The sequence below is a fragment of the Globicephala melas genome, chromosome 20, assembly GCF_963455315.2.
Source record: "Globicephala melas chromosome 20, mGloMel1.2, whole genome shotgun sequence".
NCBI lineage: Eukaryota > Metazoa > Chordata > Mammalia > Artiodactyla > Delphinidae > Globicephala > Globicephala melas.
In genome coordinates, this window is record NC_083333.1 from 7,506,744 (window position 1) to 7,525,098 (window position 18,355).

General features: G+C 43.3%; 1 protein-coding gene, 1 non-coding gene and 1 pseudogene across 2 annotated transcripts in view; 1 reads left to right on the forward strand and 2 right to left on the reverse strand.

Moving 5' to 3' along the window:
- PRPF8 (pre-mRNA processing factor 8) overlaps window positions 1-18,355 on the reverse strand; it is a 36,634-nt gene that overhangs the window by 9,615 nt on the left and 8,664 nt on the right. The window contains exons 16-24 of the mRNA XM_030861853.2: window positions 18,074-18,280; window positions 17,782-17,945; window positions 17,516-17,642; window positions 17,206-17,398; window positions 16,750-16,937; window positions 16,363-16,601; window positions 15,992-16,138; window positions 15,598-15,808; window positions 15,285-15,401 (exon numbers count right to left, since the gene is read on the reverse strand). Coding sequence (XP_030717713.1) covers window positions 15,285-15,401; window positions 15,598-15,808; window positions 15,992-16,138; window positions 16,363-16,601; window positions 16,750-16,937; window positions 17,206-17,398; window positions 17,516-17,642; window positions 17,782-17,945; window positions 18,074-18,280 — 1,593 coding nt within the window. The remainder of the gene's footprint in view (window positions 1-15,284; window positions 15,402-15,597; window positions 15,809-15,991; window positions 16,139-16,362; window positions 16,602-16,749; window positions 16,938-17,205; window positions 17,399-17,515; window positions 17,643-17,781; window positions 17,946-18,073; window positions 18,281-18,355) is intronic.
- LOC115856235 (U6 spliceosomal RNA) lies at window positions 4,787-4,891 on the forward strand. Its single transcript, XR_004040757.1, has one exon. It is a non-coding gene; the product is annotated as a U6 spliceosomal RNA (small nuclear RNA).
- Window positions 14,390-14,766, reverse strand: LOC132594172 (small ribosomal subunit protein uS8-like; annotated as a pseudogene).

Consider the following 18,355-nt stretch of genomic DNA (forward strand, 5'->3'; position numbering starts at 1 on the left):
TTCTCAAGAAAGATTTGAGCTCAATGTCATTAGGGAAGTGTGTATAAATCAAAATCACTATGAGATACTACTTAACACCCACTGCAATGGCTATAAGATAGTTACAAGGATGTGGAGAAAATGGAACTCTCATATACTGCTGGTAGGAATATGAAATAGTGCAGCCACATTGAAACAGCCTGGCAGCTCCTCAAAAGGTTAAAAAGAGTTACCATATGACCCAACAATTCTACTCCTAGGTATATACCCAAGAGAAATAAAAACATATGTCCACACAAAAATACGTACACAAATGTTCACAAAAGCATTATTCATAATAGCCAAAAAGTAGAAAAAAACCAAATGTCCATCAACTGACAAATAAACAAAATGGTGTACAGCCATATTATGGAATATTATTTAGCCATGAAAAGGACTGAAATACTGATGTATGCTACAACATGGATAAACCTTGTAAACATTATACTAAGTGAAAGAAACCAGATGAAAAAGGTCACATACATGATCCATTTATATGAAATGTCCAGAAGAAACAAATCCATACAGACAGGAGGTAGATTAGGGGTGGCCAGAGGACTGGGGCAGGGAGGGACATGGGGAGTGAGTGACTGCTAATGGGTATAGGGTTTCTTTGTGGGGTGATGAAAATGTTCTGGAATTAGTGGTTATGGCTGCACAATTTTATGCATATAATAAAAACCACTGAATTGTATACTTTAAAAGTGTGAATTTCATTTCAATAAAAACATAAAGTTGGGCTTCCCTGGTGGCGCAGGGAAGATCCCACATGCCATGCGGAACAGCCAAAAAATTAAAAAAAAAAAAGCTGAAAGAATTTCCTTTAAGATCAGAAATGAGACAAGGATGCCTACTCTCACCACTTTTATTCAACACATTATTGAAAGTCCTAGCCACAGCAACCAGACAAGAAAAAGATATTAAAGAAATCCAGGGACTTCCTTGGTGGCACAGTGGTTAAGAATCTGCCTGCCAATGCAGGAGACACAGGTTTGAGCCGTGGTCTGGGAAGATCCCACATGCTGCAGAGCAACTAAGCCCATGTGCCACAACTATTGAGCGTGCGCTCTCCAGAGCCCACGTGCCACAACTACTGAAGCTCGCAGGCCTAGAGCCCGTGCTCCACAACAAGAGAAGCCACCGCAATGAGAAGCCCTCACACAACAACAAATAGTAGCCCCCGCTCGCTGCAACCAGAGAAAGCCCACACGCAGCAACGAAGACCCAATGCAGCCAAAAATAAATAAATAAATATATTTTAAAAAAAATTCCAAATTGGAAAAAAGTGAAACTGTCACTGTTTGCAGATGACATGATATACATAGAAAATCCTAAAGACACCACCAAAAAACTATCAGAACTCATCAATGAATTCAGTAACATGGCAGGATACAAAATTAACGTAGAGAAATCTATTGCATTTCTGAATACTATCAGAAAAAGAAATTATGAAAACAATCCCGTTTATGATTGCATCAAAAAACCAAACCAAACCAGGGACTTCCCTGGTGGTCCAGTGGTTAAGACTCCATGCTTCCAATGCAAGGGGCACAGGTTCAATCCCGGTTGGGGAACTAAGATCCCACATGCTGCACGGTACGACCAAGGGAAAAAAAAAAAATCTAAAAAACAAAAAACCAAAAAAACCCAAACGAAACCAAACAACAACTAGGAATAACTCAATCCAAGGAGATAAAAGACCTGTACTTGGAAAACTGTAAGAACTTGGTGAGGGACTTCCCTGGCGGTCCAGTGGTCGACTCCACACTTCCACTGCAGGGGACATGGCTTCGAGTCCTGGTCTGGGAAGATCCCACATGCCACGGAGCAACTAAGCCCGCGAGCCACAACTACTGAGCCCACATGCCACAACTACAGAAGCCCATGTGCCTAGAGCCCATGCTCTGCAACAAGAGAAGCCACTACAATGAGAAGCCCATGCACTGCAATGAAGAGCAGCCCCCACTCGCCGCAACTAGAGAAAGCCCGTGCGCAGCAACAAAGACCCAACACAGCGAAAAATAAATACATTAAAAAAAAAAAGAATATTGTTAAAATGACCACACCCTCAAGTCCATCTACAAATTCAATGGAATCCCTATCAAAATACCAAAGACATTTTTCACAGAACTAGAACCAATAATTTTAATATTTGTATGGAAACACAAAAGACCCTGAAAAGCCAAAACAATCCTGATAAAGAACAAAGTAGAAAGTATCACACCTCCTGATTTCAAACTATATTACAAAGCTACGGTACTCAAACAGTATAGTAGTGGCACAAAAAACAAACCCATAGGTCAATGGATCAGAATAGAGAGCCCAGAAATAAACCCATGCTGTTATGGTCAATTAATCTACAACAAAGAAAGCAAGAATATACACTGGGGAAAAGACAGCGACAGCTAATGTAAAAGAATCCAACTGGACTTTCTCACAACATACACAAAAAATAAAGGCAAAATGGATAGAAGATTTAAATGTAAGACCTGAAACTATAAAACTCCTAGAAGAGGGACCTCCCTGGTGGCGCAGTGGTTAAGAATCTGCCTGCCAATGCAGAGAACACAGGTTCGAGCCCCAGTCCAGGAAGGTCCCACATGCCGCGGAGCAACTAAGCCCGTGCACCACAACTACTCAGCCTGCACTCTAGAGCCCACGAGCCACAACTACTGAAGCCCGCATGCCTAGAGCCCGTGCTCTGCAACGAAGAGTAGCCCCCGCTCACAACTAGAGAAAGCACGCAGCAATGAAGACCCAATGCAGCAAAAAATAAAATAAATAAATTTATTTAAAAAACCCAAAAACTCCTAGAAGAAAACACAGGCAGTACTCTCTTTGACCTTAGTTTTAGGAATACTTTTTTGGATATATCTCCTCAGGCAAGGGAAACAAAAAATTAAGAAATGGGGAAAAAAATAAATAAATAAAAAGAAGAAAGAAAAGAAAAGAAAAAAAAAAAAACAAACGGGGCTTCCCTGGTGGCGCAGTGGTTGAGAGTCTGCCTGCCGATGCAGTGGACACGGGTTTGTGCCCCAGTCCAGGAAGATCCCACATGCCATGGAGCGGCTGTGCCTGTGAGCCATGGCCGCTGAGCCTGAGCGTCTGGAGCCTGTGCTCCGCAACGGGAGAGGCCACAACCGTGAGAGGCCCACGTACCACAAAAAAAAAAAAAAAAGAAATGCGACTATATCAAACTAAAAAGGTTTTGCACAGGGGCTTCCCTGGTGGCGCAGTGGTTAAGAATCCGCCTGTCAATGCAGGGGACGCAGGTTTGATCCCTGGTCCAGGAGGATCCCACATGCTGTGGAGCAACTAAGCCCGTGTGCCACAACTACTGGGCCTGTGCTCTATAGCCCACGAGCCACAACTACTGAAGCCCGCACACCTAGAGCCCATGCTCCTCAACAAGAGAAGCCACTGCAGTGAGAAGCCTGCACACCTCAACGAAGAGTAGCCCCCGCTGGACGCAACTAGAGAAAGCCCTCACGCAGCAACAAAGACGCAACACAGCCAAAAATAAATAAATAAATAAAAGCTTTTGCACAGCAAAAGAAATATCAACAAAATGGAAAGAAAGCCCACTGAACAGGAGGTGATATTTACAGATGATATATCTGATAAGGGGTTAATACGCAAAATATTGGGTTGGCCAAAAAGTTCATTCAGGTTTTTCCATAACATCTTATGAACGAACTTTTTTGGCCAACCCAATACAAAGAACTCATACAACTCAACATAAAAAAAAACAAAACAAAAACCTGATTTAAAATGTCTTTTCAGCAGAGGAGCTGAAGAGACATTTTTCCAGAGAAGATATAAAGGTGTCCAATAGACACATGAAAAGATGCTCAACATCACTAATCATAAAGGAAATGCAAATCAAAACCACAACGAGATGTCTCCTCACACTTGCCAGAATGGCTATTATCAAAAAGACAAGTAACAAGCATTGACAAGGATGTGGAGAACAGGGAACCCTCGTGTACTACCGTACTACTGATGGGAATGTAAAGTGGTGCAGACACTATAAAAAACAGTATGGAAGTTCCTCAAAAAATTAAAAATAGAACAACCATACAATCTAGCAATTCTACTCCTGGGTATTTATCCGAAGAAAACAAAAACACTAATTCGGAAAGATATGTGCATCCCCATGTTCACTGCAGCATTATTTGAAATAGCCAATGTATGGAAGCAACTTAAATGTCTATTGATAGATAAATGGATAAAGGAGATGTGGTATGTATACACACACACAGAAATATTACTCAGGCATAAAAAAGAATGAAATCTTGCCATCTGCAACAACACAGATACTTGGAAGGGTGGGGGAATGAGTGAAATAGTTGAGGGAGACTAAGAAGTACAAACTTCCAGTTATAATAAGTAAGTCACGGGGATGTAATGTACAGTATAGGGAATATTATAATTTTGTGTGGTGACAGATAGTAACTAGACTTATCCTGGCGATCATTTTGTAATGTGTAAAAAGAGCAAATCACTATATTGTTTACCTGAAACTAACATAATATTGTAAGTCAGTCATACTTCAAAAAAAGAGAAAGAGATCTGCAAGTTCCCTGGTGGCCTAGTGGTTAGGATTCTGGGCTTTCACTGCTGTGGCGCCAGTTAATCTCTGGTCAGGGAACTGAGATACTGCAAAAGCTGCACAGCGCAACCAAAAAAAAAAAAAGAGAGAGAGAGAGAGAGATCTCTGAAGACCCACGAAGGGATCCATTTGCAGGCTATAAAACTCCGAGGTCATGCCTGCTTCGGCAGCACATATACTAAAACTACAACGATACAGAGAAGATTAGCATGGCCCCCGTGCAAGGATGGCACGCAAATTCGTGAAGCATTTCATAGTTTTTTGTTATACCGCAGCAACTAACACAACAATGTAAAGCAATTATACTCCAATAAAGATGTTAAAAAAAAAAACAAAAAAACAAACCTCTAAGGTCAAAGAAAGAACCACCACCAGATCAGTAAGCTGAACAAGTCCCACAGCTCACATAAGGTTGACAACAGTTTGTGTTCCCGCCAGCCATACAGAGACTTCATAATAAATGGGAATTAGGTATAGTCCATAGAAAGTTATCAACTTAGTAGTGGAGATAAATTAGCCCCAGAAGAAAGGGTGCTCTGGATTCACTATAACTAAGAAGCTTAAAATTAAAAGCAAGCCTCAAAAGGATCAAACTAAACCACAAGTTACTGAACTGTACACCAGAACACAACCCAACACTCTTTAAGGGAATATAACAAAATCCATAAATCAATATAAATTACACAATTTCTAGCATCCAATCAAATATTGGATGCATACAACGAAGTAGGAATAAATTACCCATAAACAGAAGAAAAATCAATCAGTACAAACAGACCTGGAAACAACAGATGATGGAATTAGTAGACAAAGATCTTACAACAGCTATTGAACATTTTATAATTATGCTTGAGTATATAAAGAAAAACATGAACATAATGAGGAAAGAAACAGAAGATGTTAAAGACCCAAATGAAACTTTTAGAGATAAAAATTACAATATCTGAAATTTTAAAATGTACAGATGGGATTAACAACATTGTAAAGCTGCAGAAAAAATAATGAAGGCAAAATAAACACTTTTTCTGACAAACAAAAGCAGAGTGTATTCACTGCCAGTACACCTTTACTACAAGAAATGTTAATGGAAATTCTTTAAGCAGAAGGAAAACAATACCAGATGGAAACCTGGACCTACATAAAGTAATGGAGAACACCAGAAATAGTAAGTATGTGGGTAAAATGTAAAAGACTTTTTTTTTTTTCATTTTGTAATTTCTGTAAAAGATAAAAAGGCTGTTTAAAGCCAAAACAGTAACAAAGTATCACTGTGTTTATAATACAGGTACAGTTAAAACATATAACAAAAACACTACAGGGACTTCCCTGGCCATCCAGTGGTTAAGACTTCTCACTTCCATTGCAGGGGGCACGGGTTTGATCCCTGGTCAGGGAACTAAGATCCTGCATGCCGTGGGGCGTGGCCAAAAAAACACAAACACTACAAAAAATGAGGAGGAAAATGAAAGTACATTATTGAAAGGTTCTCGTACAATATGTAACGTGATACTAGACTAGTGGTCACAGTAAGTCAGAGATGTATACTGTAAACCCTAGAGCAACCAATAAAAAACAAAGAAGTGTAGTTAATAAGTGAAGTGTGGAGATAAATTAAAATCATACCAAAACCCCACTCAATCCAAAAGAAGGCAGGAAAATGAGTTACTCAGTTTTCCTGGGTCTCTCCCACATATATATGTTATGAAACTTTCGTTTGATTTTCTCCTGTTTAAAAAATAAATTAAAAAGAAGGCAGGAAAAGAGGAAAAAAGCAGAATAAAGAACAAAGGATGAGATGGCAGGTTTAAACTCAATGACATTAACAGTCATATTAAACTTAATTGGAGTGTTTAGACTATTTGTAAGGTAAAGATTGTTAACCTGAATTTAAAAAGCAAGAACCAATTAAATGCAATCTATAAGAAGATAACTTTAATAATAACGACACAGATTAAAAATATAAGGATGGAAAAAGACATCCATGCACACACAAAACAAAGCTAGAGGGGCACTACTGATATCAGACAAAGTAGACTTCAGAACAGAGAATATTACAAGGAATAAAGAGGAATATTTCATGATGATAAAGGAGTCAATTCGTTAAGAAGATATAGTAATTCTAAATATACTACATACTTAGGGACTTCCCTGGAGGCACAGTGGATAAGAATCTGCATGCCAATGCAGGGGACACGGGTTTGATCCCTGGTCCGGGAAGATCCCACGTGCCATGGAGCAACTAAGCCCGTGCGCCACAACTACTGAGCCCGCATGCCACAACTAAAGCCCGCAGGCCTAGAGCCCATGCTCCACAACAAGAGAAGCCACTGTGAGGAGAAGCCTGTGTACGGCAACGAAGAGCAACCCCACTCGCTGCAACCAGAGAAAGCCCATGCACAGCAACAAAACCCAACGCAGCAAAAAATAAATAAAATTAAATCTTTAAAAAAATAATAAATATATTGTATACCTAATAACAGAGCTTCAAAATATATGAAGCAAAATATCATGGACCTGTTTAAGCATAAGATTCAAAAAAAATTAAATAATTATGCCCAACAGTATGAACAATACATATTTCTTGCTGGGGTGTCAACAGAGTTGCTTCTATCTATTGAAATGTCTATGTGTGCATCAGTTGTAAAGTTCATTTCTAATTCTAGCTGTATCTTCAGGTACATGATACAGCATTCCACCTGGCACAACTCCTTGGTCATCACCCATATGCAGGTTCTTGGACAAAAAGTTTGTCAGTTTGCATTTTGGTCTCAGTGAGATGGCTCCCTACTCCCCTAAGCCTGCTAACCTCCTGACGACTCTTCCTTGGTTTTCCACCTGTAAGCCAAGCCAATTATGCTTTGCCCAACTTGACTAAATATTTAAAAGCTACCAGAGCAGTCTGAACTTCAGACATTCTTCTGTACTCAAAAAAGATATAAATTTCTGAAAAAATGTCATGTGTCTTTATGTTATAAGCTTGGATGTCTTTAACAAAGTGAATGGTGTCTCTAAAGTCAAAATAAAAAGAGGAACCTGAAAAGGGAAATAAATCCACGACTTATGACAATCTTCTCTCAGTAATTGATAGAAATAGACATAAGAAAAAAAAAAGACATAGAAGGAGTTGAACAACACAATCCCTTGACTAAACCTAAATGACATTTGTAAAACCCAACAAAGCAGAATACAGATTCTTTCTCAAGTACACGCGAAGGCAGTCACTATATATGCTAAACCATAAAACAAGTCTAAATACACTTGAGAAAACTAAGATCATAAAGAGTGTTTTCTGACCATAATGGAATTAAACTAGATACTAATAAAAGAAAAACACCTGGAAAACCCCTCAAATAATATTTGAAAATTAAACAACATACTTCTAAGTAACCTATGGGTAAAATAAGAACTCATAAGAGAGGGACTTCCCTGGTGGTCCAGTCGCTAGGACTCCACGCTCCCAGTGCAGGGGGCCCGGGTTTGATCCCTTGTCAGGGAACTAGACCTCACATTCATGCCGCAACTAAGAGTTCGCATGCTGCAACTGAAAGATCCTGCATGCCATGACTGAAGACCCTGCGTGCCGCAACTAAGACCTGATGCAGCCAAATAAATAAATAAAATAAATTTTAAAAATACATATATAATTTGAGTAAAAAAAAAAAAAAAGACAAAAAAAGAACTCACAAGGGAAATTAGAAAACATTTTTAACTGAATGAAAATGAAAACCTATCAAAATTTGAGGGGTACAGGGGCTTCCCTGGTGGCACAGTGGTTAAGAATCCACCTGCCAATGCAGGGGACATGGGTTTGAGCCCTGGTCCAGGAATATCCCACATGCCACGGAGCAACTAAGCCCCTGTGCCACAACTACTGAGGCTGCGCTCCAGAACCCACGAGCCACAACTACTGAACCCCCGTGCCACAACTACTGAAGCTCGTGTGCCTAGATCCTGTGCTCCGCAACAAGAGAAGCCACCGCAATGAGAAACCTGGGCACCTCAATGAAGAGTAGCCCCCACTCGCCGCAACTAGAGAAAGCCGGCACGCAGCAACGAAGACCCAACACAGGCAAAAATAAATAAATAAAAAATAAATTAATTAAAAAAAAAACTTGAGGGATGCAGCTAAAGCAGTGCTTTTATTAAAAGGAGATTTTCCAGCACTGAATATTTCTATTAAAATGAAAGGTCCAGGGCTTCCCTAGTGGTGCAGTGGTTGAGAGTCTGCCTGCTGATGCAGGGGACACGGGTTCGTGCCCCGGTCTGGGAAGATCCCACATGCCGCGGAGCCGCTGGGCCCGTGAGCCATGGCCACTAAGCCTGCGCGTCCGGAGCCTGTGCTCCGCAACGGGAGAGGCCACAACAATGAGAGGCCCGCATACCGCAAAAAAAAAAAAAAAAAAGAAAGGTCCAAAATTGTCATCATCTAACCTTTTACCTTAACAAACTAGAAAACTAACAGCAAATTAAACCCAAAGTAAGCAAAAGAGCAGAATCAATGAAACAGAAAAGAGAAAAATAAAAATCAATGAAACTGGGCTTCCCTGGTGGCGGATGAGAATCCGTCTGCCAATGCAGGGGACACAGGTTCGAGCCCTGGTCCGGGAAGATCCCACATGTCGCAGAGCAACTAAGTCCATGCGTCACAACTACTGAGGCCCACGTACCTAGAGCCCGTGGTCCGCAACAAGAGAAGCCACTGCAATGAGAAGCCCGCACACTGCAATGAAGAGTAGCCCCCATTCACTGCAACTAGAGAAAGCCCACGCGCAGCAACAAAGACCCAACGCAGCCAAAAATAAATTAATTAAATTAAAAAAAAAAATCAGTGAAACCAAAAGATCAATCTTTGAAAAAGAGAGCAACCACAAAATACCAAACGATATAATCAACACTTTAAGGTAAGGAATACGTTTGCTAGGCAATTCTTGAAGTGAAAGATCACATTGGCTGGAGTTATCACAGGAATTAGCCTTGAGCAAATAGTATTCAGACAGGCAGGATGAAGTGACTCCTGGATGAGGTAACAGCCTGAATCAAATCACAAAAGCAAAACTGAGCATCTAGCTTGTGCTCAGGATGAGACAACCAAGGCAACAGACCTATAGCAACGAGAGCGGAGAGCTGGGGACCAGAATGGGCTAGATTTGGGAATAAAGCAAATAGACTTCAGTAAGACAACTCCGAGTCTTAGTAAGTTCTCTGACTGTATTTGGTCTTTTGAATCACAAGCTGCATGGTTTGTATCACAGAACACTCCAGTTCTGCTGCAGTTACCGGTGCTTTATTCCCATTAAGGAGTAAGTATGAATTCCCAAGGAGTTATCACATTACTTTAAGAACAGCAGAAGTTCCTGGGGATGAGGGGAGGCAAGAAAGAGAATAACACTGAGTGATTCCATGTACTAGGTACCATGGTAAGAACTTCACACATATTAAGTCTTCATAAAAAAAACAAATTCAATTCACATAACCTGCCCATCATGGCACATGACCAACTTGGATGGGAATGTGGAAAATAAAACTGATGTTAGGATGATGGGATTCTGGGTGTTTTCTGGGTTCTGTTAGTATTTAATTTCTTTTTACTGTAAGTGAAAAAGTAACTGGTAAAAAATTAATGGGAACTTTTACTGTGTCCTTTTGAACCATGGTACATTAGACAACAAATTTTTTCCATCTAAAACTAAACACATAGCTGGGGCAGGGGAGATGAACAGGCAGAGAACAGAGGACTTTCAGGGCAGCAAAAATACTCTCTATGATATTTTAATGATGGATATGTGTTCTTATACATTTGCCCAAACCCACAGAATATATACCACCAAGAGTGAACCCTAAGGTAAACTAAGGACTTTGGGTGGTTATGATGTGTCGATGTAGGCTCATCCTTGGTAAAAAAAAATGTACCACTCTGGTGAGTAATGTTGATAATGGAGGAGGCTCTGCACATGTGGGGGCAGGGGTTAATAGGAAATCTCTGTGCCTTCCTCTCAATTTTATTATAAATCTAAAAGTGTTCTAAAAAAACAAAGTTTTCAAAAAATAAATAATGTAAAACAAAAATCAAAACAAAACAAGAACAGAGAAATACATCTACTGCCAGGCAAAGATGTTCTTTTCCTCTTGGCTTTAGACTTTAAGTCATCTACACATGCTTAAAGGGATTCCCTGGTGAAGGACAGAGAGAATGCTGTTTGTGGGAAGACAGGGAACTCAGCAGGAAGGTGGCCTTACGGTCCTTCATAAGCTAAAGCTAAGTAGGCTGCACCTTATAAGTCATATGATCTAATGTGGTGCATTTCTATTTTCCTTCTGTTATTCCTGGCCCATATCAAAGTCTTGTTTAAATGTTCCAGTCTTATTTCATAGCTACTACTAGGACTGAAGGAGTCCTGGCTCGAAGCCTGGGCTACTGCATTGCATGTACATAAAGCAAGAATGGGGGTAGCACCTAAAGTGCCCCCATCAGTAATAACTACAAGTGAGTCTGGGGGGAAGGACAAGAATAGCGCCATAAGGTCCAGCCACCTCTAGCCCTACTGGAGATTTCCCTTGTATTATCAACCTTGGAGGACCAAGAAATTTTATTACAAGAACTGCTTTACCTTAACACACCTCAGGAAACAAATTCCAATACTGTACTATCTGATCATAATCTCTGAGACGCCTCTAATCAATGACAGCAAACATTTATTACAAAATCTGTTGAGTAATATAGTTTATTATAAGCATCATTTCTCGCAAAAGCTCTCTGAGCTAGCTAGCATATCAGTACCCCCATTTTATGGATGAGGGAACTAAGGCCCAGAGTGGGTGGGTGACTTAACCCAGATCCCAAGAGTAATGTGGTAGAGCTATGACTAAACCTAGTCTGACTCCAGAACCCATTATTCTAAGGACTATATTAAACTGCCTACCTGACCTCTGACAGTCCTCCTTTACTCAGGCTCTTACCTCTCACACATATATTCCTTTGATCCCTGTATTTTTTCCCAAGGCCACTGGCCTCTTCTGGTCTCTTCCTTCTCTCCCTCCCAATATCCAGGATTCCAGTAGGGGCTAGCACCCTTGATTCTCCTGCATCCAGCCCCTTACCACTCCACAACAGCCCTCTGGCAAAACCCTAGTCCTAAATCAGCACTACAATCTATCCACCTTCTCCAGCCCGTTGCTGAGAGCTTGAGAAGCTAAGAAGTTCTGGGAAGAGCCCACACTCACTCACAGTTGTCTTCACTCTCTTAAAACCCTCAGTGCAGTTTCTTCAACAATCGAATCCCACCCTCACCACTGTGCTCAAGTCCAGCACCTCCTGCCCCTCACTCCAGCCCAGGTGAAGCTGAAAAATGCAAGGTTTGTTATAACTTCCCACTAAACTTATCTATATTCACAACTATGCAGACCTCTTTCTACTAGGTTCAGAAGATGCTTCCCTCTGTTTTCCCTTTACTCTATCCCTGCGGAGCAGACACCGTTCCATCACCTACCAGGATTCTCTGCTGCACTCTGAACCACTACTGGCTCCTTACTGTACACACACTCCCATCACTCCCATTTTAAAATACCTGCCTTGACTTCTATCTCCCTCTAGGTGGCGTCTAATGTCCCTCCTCCTCCTCCTCCTGCTCTGGCAAACTGACAGTGCTTGCTGGCTCCACTCCCTCACTTCCCATAAAGCCTCACCCACTGCAATCTGGCATTTATCCCCATATTCCTGAAACAGCTCTTGCTAAGGTCATCCATGACATCCTGACTGCCAAATCCAATGGATACTTCGGGCCTTATCTGACTGAAACACACTTAGGCAACTGACACTGTTAAGTGCCCATCCCAATTCCTGACAGGCTTGGCATCCATGGCCCGGTGCTCTCCCAGTCTGGCCATGCTGCTCAGTGTTCCCTACGGTTCCAAACTCACCCCTCTGCTCTTCTTGCTCCTTACAATTTCCCCAAATAATCTTGCTCACTCTTGAGTTTTCAACCATCTCCTTCATATTGACAGACTCCTAAATCTATATTTGCAACCCAGACATCTTCCCCAAGCTTCAGATTCCAAAGTTATCTCCACTTGGACATCCTACAGGAACCTCTAAGTTGCCCCTAGTCGCTCTTACTTTCTCACCTCGTTTCTCTTCCTGGAGCTTCAAACTCATAATGCTTTTCATCAAATCTAAGAGGTACCACTAAATACACACACCCATATATGTATTTTGGAACTGAAGAAATACGATACAAATAAGTGCCCGCTGGAACCTCTATCTGGATGTTCTCAGGAACGTCAAACTTTTCATATCCTAAACTGAGTTCATTTATCTTCTCTCCTAAACCTGCTCTTCTTTCTGCAGTCTTCCAGCTGATGGCACCAACATTCACCTAGCCACCCATGCCAAAAACTGAATGTTATTTTGACTTCCTTTCCCTCTGGCATTTCACCAAAATGAAGCTCTGCTGACTGTACCTACTATCTATCCAATCTGTTCCCCTCTGCGTATGTTCACGGTTCTCATCATCTCTATCTGGACTTCAGCAGTAGTCCCCAAACCTCATCTTTCCTCCTCCTCTTCTGAATCCATCTTCCCCACAGCTGCACGAGTGAACCACCTAACACGGAACGGAAATCTGAAAAAGTCACTCCCATGCTCAAGACCCTTATGGAATTTTATTTTTGGCCACGCCATGTGGCACGCGGGATCTTAGTTCCCCAACCAGGGATCGAACCTGTGTCCCCTGAATTGGGAGCCCAGAGTCTTAACCACTGGACTGCCAGGGAAGTCCCCTGGGACTCTTATGGGATTCTTAACAAGGCAGGCGATGCCCTCCATGATCTAGCTCTGCTTACCTACCCAGCCTCCATCTCCTCCACAGTTTTATTGCTGTAAACCCAAACTTTTTATGGCCTCACATGTACCACGCTGGCTACCTCTTCATACCTCTGGCTGAAAGAATGCTCTCCCTCACCTGCCTCTCACATGTTATTTCTTTCAGGAAGTCTTTCTCTCTTCCTCTCCCAGACTGGGCTACAGTCATGAACCTGAGGATTATCACAGATTCCCAAGTAACACAAGAGCTCTATAAACACATTGTACTGTAGTTCTCTGGACTATGTATTCTCTCTCCAACTAGGTAGTGAGCTCTTGGAAGGCAGAGACTGTATGTCACATGTAGTGTGTGTGTAACGCCTTGAACGCAGTGGCTATCAACAAACACAAATGCAATGAATGAGTTACACAATTCCTGTTATCTGACTCTTAGACAATATAAACCAACCTAAAAAGACAAAACACTTTTTTCCTGCACTACACTCAAAAAAAAAAAAAAAAAAGTATCATGAGGGACTTTAGGTAAGGAATATTAAGATAAAAAAAATGTGTCCTTGGGCTTCCCTGGTGGCGCAGTGGTTGAGAGTCCGCCTGCCGATGCAGGGGGACACGGGTTCGTGCCCCGGTCCGGGAAGATTCCACATGCCGCGGAGCGGCTGGGCCCGTGAGCCATGGCCGCTGAGCCTGTGCGTCCAGAGCCTGTGCTCTGCAACGGGAGAGGCCACAATAGTGAGAGGCCCGTGTACCGCAAAATATAGTATCCTTAACAGAACTATTACTAAAAAATTGGAAACCTTCTTTATATGCTGCATATTTAAAGGGATATGAAGGCCAGAAGGAGAGAAAATGTTACAACTAAGAGTTATTCTAAGAGAAACCAGGATGATGCGATTTTTTTTTAATCCACTGAGGCATTTTATTTCTATGTATATATAACGTTCCTAGAAAAAGAATACTCCCTGTGTGTTTTTATGTCTTGCTTCTTTGTGGTCCACAATGCCAGCTGAGTTGTCAGTACATGAAACCAAACTGATAGGGCAAGAGCAGAATATTCTGCTATTTTTCTAGATCTTTGAGTTGCACAGCAAATCCGGGGCTGATCACATCACTTGTTTAACTTGCCTGTGAAATTCACAGTTTTGCCCGCTCTGTGATCATCAATGATTTCAAATTCACCAGTGTAACCCTGCCTCATTATTACAGTTAGAAACTGGACAGTGACTTTGGAACACAACCTAATAACAACCTAGCACTTCCCTCTCTTTTTGGCATTACTGATGCCCTTGAGAGTATCAGCCAGGACATTCATGTGCACCATTAGTGGAACGGGAAGGCAGCAGAAAAGAGCAAGGCGACTTTTTAAACCTTGCAGAAACTTAAGCACACACAGTTAACAAATCCTCAGATTACTCTTTTTCAATTCCAGCTGCCTTCAGCTGGGCCTTTGGAAACAACTGAAGGGGAAATAAACACTGAGATATAGCTCATTATACTTGCTTTTTAACATGCACATTATGTTACGGGTCAAAAGATGAACTGTATGACCTGGATAACAAGCCTGGGGACAATGCAAAAATGCTGATTTTTGTTCAAATTTAAAAATCCAATTTCTACCCTGACCTTAACTTAGAATCATCACAACTACACAGAAGTAGGCTATAGATTTCCTACAGGGAATTCTCAGGAAACAACTGTGAGGTGATTTGACACTCTAAGCTGCTGTACCATAAAGCATGGAGACTAGTACACTGGACACAGTTGGGAAAAAAGGAGAGCAAAGGAGGGAAGAGCTGAAAGGGATGTGAGACAGACAAAGGACACTACTGCTGTACGTACCTTGGTGAAGGTGGTGGAGCCAGAGGCCATCAGAATTTGACGCACACGGTTGTGGAAGCGCTGCATTGACTCATCATCCACACGCAGGAAACACTGAGCTGTTCGCTCCTTAGTAACCTAAACCATAAGCTCAAGGTTAACTATCTCTGGAACTGCCACAGGGACAAGAACCACCACTGAGCCCTACCCTGCCAACAGAGCTCAACTGACTGACAATGAAAAGGTGCGCAGTATACCTCACCCCCACCTACGCAGGATGTACAGGCACGGTAATGCTACTCCTACTACCCCCTGGTCCCGCTCCAGGCTGTACCTCATTCTGTAGGTTCCAGACCCCATCCTTGTGGGTGAACTCCTCATAGCTGGTGCGGCATTTAGGCAGGATGCGGCACTCAAAACCACACATGTTGAACAGCAGGTTGGGGTTGTCCTTACTGTACACGGACACGAAGCTGTTCTCCCACTGAACTGTAGTCACTGAGCGTGGCAGACGGTTCTTGATGTCCCAGAATACTGCCCGACCCCTGCCCACAGAGAACATAGGGTCACATCAGTCTCCTAGAAGGAACTTCCCTTCAAAGGCCAGACTGATGATATCCCAACAGAGTACACCCTCCCACCCAGGACACCACCTTATAAATTCCCTCTAATTGTCCTCTGGGTCCCTCAGGTTGATTCCAGCTCCCACGGCCCCAACTTAGACTCACAAGTTGACATCATGCTTCATGAGGCGCATGCGGGCGTCTCGGGGCCAGCATTTCTTGTTATTATAGCCAACGATGTTTTCATTGTTGGGGTCAGGGTGCTCTGTCAGGTAACGCTGGATCAGGTCCCGAGCCTCATCTGCCGTGAACCTACACCAGACAAGGTGCGACGCTGAGGGCCAAGCACACTGCGACCTCATGAGGCCTACAGCTCCACAGACGGGGGCCACCCCCAACATGCACCCTACTCACAGGATCATCCCATTTTAGAGCCCCAACCCAGCAGCAAGTCAACTAAGGTACAAGAGCTGCTTCCAGAAGCTGGGCATGTACCTCAACATCCTGCAAGGATAACAATCCAGGCAAGCCCTCACCTGAAAAAAATATGGATGCGATCGATGTATCTGCAGAAAAGACGGATGGGGTGGGCAGCCTCAGTGGCTATGTCTTGGAAACTGAGAAAATCGTTTGGCATCTGAGGGGGACCAGCCATCTCACTGGCCCGGTGCAATCCCAACACAAGCAAATCCATAACCAAGCCATAGTACTGTACAATGAATGAGGCAAACTGCAGGCCTCTGATGATCCCGTATGAATTCGTATGGTTCATGTCCTAGAAAGAAAGACAACTCTTGACCATGGCCAAGTCCCAGGCTTCTCGGGGCCCATCCTCTTTTGCCCTCCCCACAGCAAATCCCAACTCAGTGGGCCAGACGACTACCCCTCCCCCAATTCCTTGCCACCCTGCCCCCAAGACACACCTTGTAGTTGATGACGACATTGTTCTTGGCTGTCATGTAGTCGGCTATGTTGTGGTCCACGATGAGGCGCAGCAGCCGATTAAGCAGGGTCAAATCTATCTTCTCATACATCTTCTCAAATCGGGACTCCAGCATGACGTTGCACTCGCCCTCACTTGTCTCCCACACGTCCTGCAGGTTATTGATGCCTGAGGAGTAGGAAACACAGGTCTCCAGCAGGTTAGAAATTCCGTTTCAGAACTAGTGCCTACAGGAGCTATATCCCATTCATAACCTGATCACACAACCACTCTATTCATTCATCTGTATTGCTAGGAGAGTCAGCTGTGCTCAACATAACCTCAACACCGTTTCCACGCACCAAGACAGTAAACTAATTATGCTGACTGGATGAGAAATTTCACACAGAACTTAATTCATCTCCCTTCCTCGAGGGCAAGCCCAGGAAAGTTTTACCTTGGCACCACTTGTAAACAAGCAGAGGAGGTGGTTCTGTGTCAGCAGGCTTGATCCAGGGTGGGAACAGGCGGCGCTTGTCAGCTTCATACCACAGGTACTGGTCCAGGTAGGCATCAGTTATCTTCTCCAGTGGCTCCACATCATACACTGGCACCAGGTGGCTATAGAGATCCATGAACTCAATGCCCACCTGTGGGACAAGGAAGCTGGCTCACACCAACCCACCAATCACCTGAGGCAACCTGCCACCCGGGTGCCGTGAATGAACCACAAAGCCAAAGGAAAACGTGGAGGGTATCGGACTCACTTCTTTAAAGGCTCTCTGTGTGAGGAGGTGACGCTTGATGCGGGACAATGCCTCGTGGGGGTTGTCATAGGCTTGCTCGATCAGACCTAGCTCCTCCCTCTGCGACTGGTTTAACCGAGACTTCACACTAACAAGGCAAGAGTAAAGGTGAAAGGGAAAACCAAGAGGAAGCCATCCCCAGAAGGCCTTCTTTCTTTGGACTCTGACGATGATGCCATTCTTCCCCCGTGACCTCCCCACAGGAGCCTGTCTACTCTACTCCTCACCTGTAAGCTTCCTTGAGCCGCTCCAAGGCCAAGATGAGCAACTTGGTGTCGTGCTTGTAGGAGAGTGGGGGGAATGGGATGGGTGAGAACCTACGGCTTTCCAGCCAATGCACAGTGGTGGTATACACTGCCACCGCTTCTTCTGCTGTGATGTAAGGCCCGTCCTGCAAAGTGGACATGAGAATTAGCTTCCCACCATAGCCCAATCCCACCAGGGCAAGGTATGGTCCCAACTTCGCAGTCCACCCTCCTGCCCACCCCCACACACCAAGCCCAGCCTACTCTGCCCAACCTTTAGGTAGTTGTGCTGCCGCTCTTGTTCTGCCTTCAGGTAGAGCCGAGTGAGGCGTCCCAGGTTCTTTTTGCAAACAGTCTTGTCTACAGTGGCCCCACGGCGGATCCGTTCTCGGTTGTAGTGCGCAGTGTTGGTCCACCAGTCAGCCTTGGCCTTCACGTATCGAAGGATCATATTCTCTATAGGTGTTGGCAAACCAGGGACCTAAAAGTGCAAAAGGCACAATGAGAAAGTGATGGGAGCCACATGCCCCCCTAAGACATTCCAGAAGTGGTAATC